Raw genomic sequence first — 11,488 nt, forward strand, 5'->3', positions numbered from 1 at the left:
GAAGTTCCAGGCATAACAGCTTTACTAGATCCGAACCTCAGCACACTTTCTGAAAAATTCAATCACAGTAAGAAAAGGTTTGTCACCCCGCTAGAAGCAGGAAGAAGCATTACATCACCAGCAACTGTAGTACCATCTCACAGCCAAAAGAAGGAACGGGGAACACTGCAACAGGCATCTATAACCAAATACAACTGGCACAGCTCAGCAACCCGCAGCACGGATGGGGCGGACGGCTGAGTAACAAAATCCCTCCTTTCTTCTGTCTCCCTGACGTATCAGAGCTACGATGGAGAAGGACAGCGTGTCTCAGCAACCTCACCACGGCAAGGTTTCTAACGACAACAGAGCAGGGCCGCTGGCAGTCTTGTGAGGTGGAGTTCGGCATTACTGTCTGCAGTTCTGACGCCACGCGGATCAAGCCCTAACAGCCTATGTTCAGGAAGATTTCATGAAGAGTATGGAAAGCTGGCCTCGCCAGTATTTTGTAACAGGGCTGCATTATAAAAAGCACAGGAGTAAGAGTATTTTGCAACCATCTTACATAAAACTGAGAACAAACCCCTCTTGGAAATGTTAAGTATCAACTTGGGTAAATCAAGACAATCACAGGTAGACATTTTTTCCCAAATCTTTGGCTGTATTGCAATGGTTGTTTCAATTTGTAATCTCCAACTAAACATTTCCTATCCATGGATTAACAATATATTTACTGACTTGTGTCTTTTAACAGTATTTATCCAACATAACAAAATAAACTGCAATTTGTTATACTTTTTTTTTTACAAAACATTTTATAAATATTTTTACAAAATGTATACAAAGCAATTTCAAGTGAGACATACTTTACAAATGAAGGTATTTAAGCAAATAAAGTCCATACCACACTGACAATAAGTGACACATCCTCTTTAAGTGAAGTCAGTCTGTAAGGCCTCCCTAATCTAACAGATAAATTACACTAAAATCTTCAAAACGAACATCATTTTCTTAATTGCCAGTTTAAAATTGGTTTTAATATTAGGCAGTATTAAATAACATCGAAATCACAATGCTGATCCAGCAAAATAATGAAAACATGTTTCAAGTCATGCACATTCACAATACTTTGCTGGACTTGAGCCCATATGATTCATAAATTCATATTATTATTTTTTTTTAAGCACAACAAAAATACAATTCTTTCATTTACTGGTTCACCACGTACCAGAATTCCTTTAGAACTGAATTCAAAGGAGTGAACAACAGAACATCAACAACCTAAGATTAATCTTGCTAGGATTGTTCAATGGGTTCCCCTCATAAGTAGTTCAGAGAAATGTGTCTGACCAAATCAACCAGGATTACTTTCTGTAATTTGCCTGGGTTTACATGCTGTTGTTCCCCATCCCCAAATGAGATCCAAGAGAAGACACATAGCCTGACACTTCAAGTACATATTTGCTGTAGAGAGGCTGGAAACCCCATACCCATTCTGAGGTGGTACAAAAAGCAAGTGGATCAATGAATGTGCAACTTGACTTTTTTTTTTCCCTATAAAAGAAAAATATAAGTAGTTAACACACAGCTGTGTAACTTACTGTTTTCCTTCCTCGATAGTTTGGAACAATTAAATTTCCAAAATAATAAAACACGCACCAGGATACACAGCCATGAGCATATTATTAAATCTAAAAAGGCAATAGGTGAAGACTATATTGTCAGTTTTGCCAATAAGAAAACAACCAACCGCCTGAGAGTCTATTCTATGGACACCTAACTAAAAATTTAAAACTGGCAATACTTATTATTACCTTGAATATCTTATACAACACTTGGGAATGTTGGGTTCTTACAAACGTGTACTTTAAAATTGGCACAATGTTTTTTAAATGGCAATTAGTAACATACAAAACCAGTATTTCCATTCACGTTGAAGGGGAAATGAATTGTAAGTTAGTTCCTCTTTCTCACATTGCTTTCCAGATTTGGTTTCCTTTAGTGGACTGACAGTGGACTGTAGCTCAATACTGCATTGCACTGTAACTATCACAGGGACCTAATCCTGCTTTCTTTCAAGCTGCTCAGATGGACTGAATTACGTGACAGCAAAGCCTTCAGTTTTCTTTCCTGGCAATCTGACTGACAACCACAGCTTGTTCACAATGAGCCTCTCTATTAGGAAAACTGTGATCAGCAAGTCTGATGGTAATGGCTGGTCATTTTTCTAATAAACCAGGGAGAAGGTCTGGGGGAGAACACGAGCATACCTTCGAAACCACAAAAGCTATATCCTCCTGAGCAGACATATGTACTACACGCACGCTGACAACTGTCAGCATACATATGTGCACAAAAGCACTCATGACCAAAGTAAACGAGGAAAAAGCAGCATGGGCAGCAAAAAAAAAAAAAAAGTCATAGATTAAAATAAATAAATAAAATAATAAGATTCTATCTTAACAACATGACAGCAAGCCAAATACAAACCATGCAATGGTTTCACTTGGCTCTACAATATGAATTAATAATTACACATTTTTCGATATGTTTAAAAAATGGGATTGATGATCGACTTTGGTCTGTACATATCTTGATAATTATGACTGCTACGGTGGATGATTTAACATTCTCTGACAGCAAAAAGCAAAAACAAAAAAATCAAAAATAAACACTGGCCTTTAAATTTCATCAGAGTAAGGCTAATGTCCTGTTAAAATATAAGCTACAAATATCATAACAGCTTGCAAATAAAAGTGCTTTTGACACTTGGTCTAAAAAAACCCAACAAAACAAACAAAAAAACCCCAAACAATAATTAAAAAAAACCACATTTATACCACTTCAGAAAGACTCAAGGCTGACTACATCCAATTATAAAACGCAAAATCTCTTCCTCAAGAGTTAACATATATATGTATTATATATATAAATTCATGGCTCTATCATGGCCTCATCCTGTACACTTTGCCACTTACTGGCTTCCATTCTACCTTCCTTAGTCAAGCATTTATCACTTCGTATCATGCCACCGTGACTAAGATCATATAGTATCAACCCACAGACTAAAGTTACCCACTACAAATATATCATCAAGTACTAGTTTCCGCTCAGAAAGCAATAGAAAAGCACTTTAAGTTCAAATTACGAAGCCTTGTAAACACACTGATGATATCCTTCCAACTTAAGAATCCTAGAACACAGATTCATTAACAGAGCAAACAATCACTTCTGAAGAGAGGTACAGTGGGTTTTCCAGAAAAACTAAAAATCTGATGATTTGTGGAAGAGAAGGGTAAGGGAGAATTGTTGCTTCCATCGCTTTTTAAAAACATCATCTTAATAAATATATCCTTTCAAATGACTGTGATTGTCAGTATATTACCGTATTACATAGGGCCTGACGACCTGCAACCTTGTTATGCTGCAGCACTGCACAATTATCAAAAGCACTATCATCATAATACTTGAAATAAGTAAGGCCCTAACAGACTGCATTCTACCAAGGATTAACTTTACTTGGGTCTCTCACTGTAACCACAATGAGTATTGCTCTCAAACACAGAACAGAATCTAGTTTAGAAAGGTTAACCTTAAATGCATGTCAGGCTGTACTTGTGGTGTCATTCACATTTGCTTCTGCTAAGAGAAACGTAACTTGTCCATGGTAACTATTAACACTCTAAGATACTATTTACAGCTGCTTCTAAAATAGAGTCAGTTTCTACAACACCTTCACTGTGGTCTGGAATAAATTTTTCCAGGCAGTTTTCCTGTGAAGCAATAGGCGAAAAATTAGGAAATTCTAATTCCACCGAGCCGCTACTTGTCGCCTCATTTTGCGGCTGCCTCCCAGCTTTTTTAAGTTCCAAGATGTTTTTAAATGTAGTTTCTAAACTCTTACTGAGCAGTAAGTCTTGCTGGGGTTCACCAGAGCCTTTCCTGTTATCAGGCTGTAAAACCTCATTCTTTGGAGAGCTCCTCAGAGTTTTGTCTTGGAGGGAATTATTACACGTTACCTTTGAGAAAGGCTGAACTGTGTTCCTTGATATTTTATTATGTGTCCCGTGAGCGCCTCTTGACACAGCTTTTGACAAGTCTTCTGAACTCGAAGAGTTCTCAGTGGACTTGGCAAGATCTTTCCCAGTCATCTTTTCTTCACAAAGGGCCGTACACTGGCTCTCCGAAGAACAATTAGCTTTTTCGAACTTTAAAGCTTTAGCGAGGCCCTCTGTTTTTTTAGTAGAAGCTACTCCTTCTTGTGGTGTCAGAATGTTGTTAGGCACTAGAGGAAGTTTACTGTGATTTGTGGATTCTGCTGAGCTGGGTTTTGGTCGGTCTCTGGCTTGGGTTTTGGTGGTCTGACTTCGAGAAGGTAATGTTTTGCTAGACTGATGGTCACTTTTGCTGGACTGTGCTTCTTCAGCGGCTTTATCAAATTGTTTGGCAGAACAACAAAAATCGGCCTGATAACCATCTGAAAATGAAGTAACAACATTTACTTAAATTACCTACGCATCAAAGTAACAGACACTCCAATGTAGTATTAAAGTCCAAGTAACATCCAGAGCCTACAGATTCCCGTCTTTAAGAGACATACACATGCTTGAGTGTTCTGCTGTGCCCAGTGTAGGAGATTATCACCAAATTAATCAGCATACTATGTGCTGCAAAACCAGACTGAGGGTACTTGCAAGCATTCCAAATATGCAAATACGGTATCTGGAAGACTAATACTTCCTTCAGTACAGCCTCTGAATACCTTTTAAAATATGCAGACTACGTAGAACATCTAAACAAACTAACTGTTATCTTACCTGAATAATGTGTTATTAGTTGCTACATTCAACACAGACTCCTTACAAAGGCTGCCATTTAAGTGGCCACGACATTCCAAAAGCAATACTTCATTAGGATGAAAAAGATGCTTCATACAGCAGTGCTCTTCTGGACTGCCAGCAAACCCACAGACTCTTCCCTACCAGGGCTGAGACCATGCAGGAGTCATGGCTATTGCCTAAAGTAACTCAGAAATACTTCACTGCCAAACAGGCCAAATCTGGTTTTTCACCAAGTAACTGCCTTCAACCTTACAGTGTCTCTAGATTAGCGAATTTGGGAGTTACTAAAATTTAACTTGCAACTGTTCATTCAGTATCTCCATTACTGGAACCCCTAGCAATCAGTGCCTCACTGTGGCCACAGCCATTTTTAAATACTCCATACTTAACGCGGCTTTTGTAAAATGCAGGGGTTAACCATTACTTACCAGGATCCACTAGTGCAAGACGCTTATCCCGGGTCAGAGATGCTCTTTCTTCCTGGTTAAACATCCTATCGATCATAACCATTTCTGCAGAGGGATTTATCCGCTGCAGGAAAAGGAAAAAAAAAACCACAACCATCTCTGTAGTCACTCCGATGCTGGTACCAAACCAGAACATTTATAGCTTGGTTACTCTTCAAGAAAAATCATGTCTTCTATTAGGTATCTGAAGAGAACATTCAGAATTCCACAGCATCTTCAGCGACCCTGACTGTGACCCCAACCATTACTGAAACTCAACCATAAAATATTCTTCCCATTTTACAGTACATGTTATTTGCTAGAGATTTCAAACAGAGAATTAATAAGACTTGTACCTTTTCAGGACTGAGCATGTCTACCACTGTACACCACAATTTTTTACATTATGCAGTAGCTTTCTCTTTTAAAGAGAAAACCAGTAAAAGTCTTGCAATGGGACTACGCTATCACCTTGCTTCCTCCCACGTTTCTCTCCCCTCCTTCTGAACTAGTTGGTGCTGAGTTGCATTCTGCTGCTGATGCCTTCAAGTTAGGTGGATTCATCCACCACAGCAGGAAGCTCACTGGCTACTACGTCACAACACAGGCAACTTGTTCCAAACCTCATCACCTCTTCAAAATGCCTGACAGGGATTTACCATACAATATACCAGATGCTAAAAGAACAGCTTTTAAACTCCATCCCTGCTTTTCACCTGCAATTACTTGCAAATATTTGACAGTTAGTATCTTTTTAATGGGACTGCTAGATACCAAACCCACATGAATTCTAACACTTATATTACAAATTCCTGTCTCTAAAGCAGAGGGATTTAAGTGTCTATTATAGTCAAACTCAAAACTTTTCCAGGCTTGAAGATGCCACAGTGACATTTCCTGATCTTTCTTGAAGTGACATTTTTTGTTTTCTTTTTGCCTCAGGTCTAGTAGTTGTGAAAGCTCCTAAATCAGAGGCATTTCTGATGAAAATGTGAGGCTCCACCTAGCTTTTAAGGAGAAGTAATGACTTCCTGAACTGTAATATGCTGTAGCTCAACTATAATAGGGGCTGGAGGCCTCTGAATGGAGCTGTTCAACATTCTTTCAGGCTCTACCACCCACAGAAACATACAGAAATCACCTGCCTGACTACCACAGCCTGTTCAGTGCAAGAGCAGAGTATAAGCAGAGCAGAAGTTCACGTGTCTTAAACATCTATGGAACTTATACATAACAGCACCCTTACTTAGGCAGTATGTGAAATACAAACTCAACCCATTTCACTCATTTTAAGATGTGTGCGTATGCTTCAAAACGTAGACTGGTCACCGAGATTGTCGGTGCAGTAACAAGTACACTGGCTAGACATATGTTATCTCCAAAACCTTCACATTCATTCAACACCTTCACAAGGTGATCAACAGTATCAATAAAATGAATTGTAACGCTAGCTCTCACCTTACTTTTAACAAACTCAATCACAACCTATTAAGGCAAAATGTGGCTGGGTGATACACCTTACCATTGCATCTTCTATAAGCAAACATCTGTATTTGTTCAGCATAGCCTGTGTCCTCTTCAGAAGCTGTGTAGCGACAGATTCAAATTCACTATCCACTAGAAAGACAAGAGCATACTTTCAAACACTGTTCTTCAGTAACCTGCACGAATTTAAAAATGTTCCCTTTCTTATTGTTCCAACTTACATAAAGAATTATCTCAATCCTTTGATTACAAACATATTGCCAATTTCATAAAATGAAAATTACCTTTCCGTAAGTCTTCCTCTGTTGGCAGTGATCCCTGGCACACATGGTATGAAAGGAGTCTCTGAACAGCATCATTTAATGATCTGAACCGACTTTTATCTGGTGTCACAGCATGCACTTGATCCTTCTGCAATTGCTGTAGGATACTACAAGGAAAATTAATGATACATAATTAACACATACTCTTACAGAAGTTTATACATTGACAGAAACAAAAAAGAAATTAAGGTTAGAGGAAATTTCTGCAACAAAATTACAGAAGAATGACTTACAAAGCTCCTTTCGTTAGCTGTTTAGCAGCGGGTCTTTTCTGTCCAACTAAATGGCCATCCACCTAAGTTCAAAATAGAAGAAAATTACAATATATCCCCTCCTTTGCAAAGCCTATGTTTCAGCATTTATTTCTGCCCACTATCACCAATCCTAAGTGTAATCACCACGTAAGTAAAAACACTTTCAACTATCTTGTATTTCCACAGGGTACTGTAACAATGAAATAGGGAAGTCACTCTTCCTACATACACCCAAGGTCTGATGTTGTTTGCAGGCAAATTCCACTGTTGTACATACACAGGCTTCACTAGCAAAAAGCTTGATTATTAAATTTAGCAGATGAAAAGGAAAAAAGGTACGAGTGGAAGCTTTTCCAAAGAAATTTGCTCTTAAGAAGTGTTTCTGCATTTCTCAGCTGGCGTCACCTTGCCTGATTTTGATGGGTTAGAGTATCTGTCAGGAAAGCAGGCTAAAGTTGCGTACTTAAATTCTCAAAAGCCATAGTGGCTGGTAAAAGTGGTTTTTGTAATTCTTTTTGGTGTCGATGCTATATATCAGGCAGATCCACCTGATCTTCTTACCTTAGCCATTTAAGAAGCCAAGTTTTTTCAAGGAACACTGTCCTAAGATGTAAGGCCCTCCGAGGCAGTAAAGGCTCACGTTGCTACTGCACGAGAGGCCTTACTGCAATACACGTATTCTCCCAAAGAAGCCATTCTGGATCAGAGTCTTTGTTTAATATGAAGTTGTTGGGGTTTTTTAGTCAACTACTCTTACTAATGAAATCGGTCACAGAGCAAGGTGACTTATGAATTACAAAAAGATTGCATGAAAGCTCTTTTGAACTATGACACGGTTAGAAGAACAAGTAAGCATGTTGTACAAAGCATCCTTCTTAGCAAAGCAGGAGCAGCATCAAGCAGGCACACTGCAACGGTACCTGCTGGCCAGAAAGACCCTACCTTCAAGGCGTGAAAAGTATTTACTACCACAGGAGAATGAACACCTGACCAACAATTACAAAATCAGGCTGAACTCATAGTTGAGCACTACTGTGAGTATCTTCTGCTCTACTTGTACACCAGTTAAGACAGGAAAAAACATCCGTGTCACACTACACTGACAAATCCATTTTCAGTGAGGAACAAAAATACTAAATCGGATCCTCCCTTGTTTTTTCCCATGATTGTGCAGTTTAGTTCCATCCACAATGAATCCCACATTTTCAAGCCTATGTCAATCACTTGTTTCTTGCCCTCAGCTACTCAGTCTATGAATGTAACGACTGTCTCCTACCCCGAGAGGTTCTTGTAGACCCTTTCCAAAAAAGCTGGCCTCCCCTTCCCTCCCCAAACCCTGGACGTTGTGCTAAATTTTTGTACATAATTACCACATACGGGAGAACTTTAGTTGGTTAAAAGAGTCACTGGGGAAAGACAACAATGCAGTAAAGAATAAACCAGACAAAGGCCAGATGGAATTTTTCTGCTACATCTCACAAACAATCTCCTTCCAAACTGCTAGAGAATAGCTGAGTTCATAAGAAGTAATGGTAAGAGTAGATCTAAGTTACAGCCAACTCAATGAAGAATTGCTCTGTCATGTATCTTCAGGGAATAGTACAGTCAGACTCCACTTACCGAAATCTCGAAACAGCATTCAGAATATCAATTTGCAAAATACTCCCTGTTTATTATGTCAAGGTAGAATTTGACAAGCCTGAGAGACTTCATATACTCTAAAAAAACCTGCAAGGACTCCTAGATTATGGAGTTGAAACATCCCTAACTTCACTAAAATTTTACGGGAAAGGGAAACATGTAAGTATTCTTTACCTGTATACTCTGCTGAACTGATGATGATCCTATTACTTTTTCTTGTGGCTGTGCAGTTCCTAGAGACTGCTGTATTATTTTTCCTCCAGAGTCCTGTCCTGTAAGAAACATGTTAAAAGGACTGTCATCCTAATCAAGAACAGAACAATTCCATGTAAGTATCCTGATCACATTACTTGAGTTTTCAGCTTTTAGGAGAACGATACATGTCTCATATGCTTAAAAGCATTAGTGAAACTACGCTGTGGTGAAACTGGCCCATAAAAATGAAACAGAACGATATTCTGGGGATGCAAACTACAAAAATCCTCAGATACATATCACATTCTACAACAGTACTGCAATGTAAGAAGAAATTCAAGTACCGTATTTAGAGTGTCCCAACAATTTACTGAAAATCATACAGTACATTTCATCAAGTTTTTCAATACTAACCCTCCCTTAAGCATATAAACCCAATTTTTCTAGAGCTTCTGAAAGCATTTAAACAGCAGGCATCATTTTTTTTTCCCTGGGTTTTCTACATGGGCAGATTTCTTCCAACTGCCTCGCTCAGGGAATTCAAACAGCATCTTACAAGCCATACTACGTTACAACCAACAAAATAAGATTTTTTATTTTCCAAAAAAAAGCGCCCACACTGTGCTGACTGTAGAGAGTTGCCTGGACAGCTTGCACACACCAGAACACAAGAAAAAAAAAAAAGGCAGGTTATTATTACAGGACCTTATTCAAAAGGATTACTTATATATAAAGAGAACATGAAGGTTACAACATTTTTCTGGTTTTACATATACTGATTTTGTTCTTGTAGTAGCATGGTACTGCTTGAGAAGTCCATTATCTGGCCACGAACAATGCATTAAATATTCTACCTCAAAGTGACACATTCAAAACCAAATCAAGTGATGACAGCCTGCACATAACCTTGTAATCGCTAGCTTTCTTTCCTCTGTATCTGCAGCAGCCATCACGAGAGGGTCTAGAAGTTTCATATGATTTTTAGCAGATGTCCATACTCTGAAAATTACTTACTTCTATTTTCCTAAGCTGAAAAATAAAATAAAATTTAAAAAAATAAAACAGAAAAATGAAAGCAGGCACAATTTTGGATTTTGTAGAAGGGAGAAATAATTGCCTATTGTGGAGATTCACCTTTTCACTCTACGAAATGGAGTGCCGATGTCAGGAAAAATAAAAGCACACAATCTCCTATAAATAAAATTCTGATAAGCCTCTGGACCCTATCAGCATGAGCCATCAATGCAAGTCTGACACATGAAAGAACCACCCACTTCTGTTGCTGGAGAAAATTAAGAAAATGATTTTAAAAAGACCTTAGTTGACCTGATAGTGTGTTGCTCAGAAGACTTGTTAGCTGAGGCTGCCTCAAATTATCCTGTGTCTTCAATGCAGATACTGGTGATGTCTGGTTCATAGCTTTTTTCTGTGACACATACATTAAAAAAAAAAAACAAAACAAACAAAAAAAAACAAGCAGTCAAACACTTACTGAAAGCTTTAACAAACAGAGGAAAAAAGAAAAAAAAAAAAGCAAGTAAAATTCATCTCTACACATCCTTTTTCAACCTCAAACTCCTAACTGGTGAAATTTCAGACACCTCAATTCTTCGTAAGTTCAAGAATTTTATGAAGTAAATCAGCAAGAACGAGAAATTACACTAACAGGACAAATATACACCAGTTACATTCTATAAAAAACGTAATTTACCACTACCAGTCGCCCTCAGACAGCTCAGCTTTTGAGAGTCCCAAAACTGCAAGAAGACTCAATAAGCTGTCTCCACAACAAAAAAATACACAGTGGAACAACGTGTCCAGTGTTTAGCAACTAAATTGTACATGGTTTACAACACAGTACAATACTTAAAATGCAAGTACAAAGAAACCAAAAAGACTCTAGTAAGTAGAACTTGTCCTCTGTATTTCCCTTTTCAGCTCTGAAATTCCAGCACAAAACCAAAATGATCTTTTGCAGCAATAAGAAATATTAAGCTTTTAGAACTGCTGAAACTCACTGACCCAGCACATAACCTATGACTAGGAAGATGTGAACACATGAAGATAAAGTCAGACAGGAGTCAAATTACTCGTCTGCAAACAAAAAGTTAACAACCTGTGCTAGCAGTTTTGGCAAAGACTAAAAACGTAGTTCTGTGACACATTCACACTTATTTTCTAAGACAAATTATTCTATTGCCAACTTTGGTCTTGGCTAAAAGAAGAAATCCTTTAGACCTTTGGGAAAAGGGAAAGATGCAAGATAATTAGGGCAAATGCTTTCTGAGATAGTTATTATCAGCATTTTATAATGACCGGGGGGG

The 11,488-nt window shown here is 38.2% G+C and overlaps 1 protein-coding gene across 1 annotated transcript; it reads right to left on the reverse strand.

The window, feature by feature from the left end:
- Positions 1 to 3,573: 3,573 nt before the first annotated feature.
- LOC104513726 (GLTSCR1-like protein) lies at positions 3,574 to 10,590 on the reverse strand (the record flags this gene model as incomplete). Its single annotated transcript, XM_010157178.1, has 7 exons — positions 3,574 to 4,456; positions 5,249 to 5,351; positions 6,789 to 6,883; positions 7,036 to 7,181; positions 7,308 to 7,369; positions 9,144 to 9,241; positions 10,491 to 10,590. Coding segments are annotated over 7 exons (1,407 nt in total), but the record flags the coding sequence as incomplete, so codon positions are not given.
- Between the last annotated feature and the right edge of the window lie 898 nt (positions 10,591 to 11,488).

The sequence above is a fragment of the Eurypyga helias genome, unplaced genomic scaffold (assembly GCF_000690775.1).
Source record: "Eurypyga helias isolate BGI_N326 unplaced genomic scaffold, ASM69077v1 scaffold20278, whole genome shotgun sequence".
NCBI classification, from domain to species: Eukaryota; Metazoa; Chordata; class Aves; order Eurypygiformes; family Eurypygidae; genus Eurypyga; species Eurypyga helias.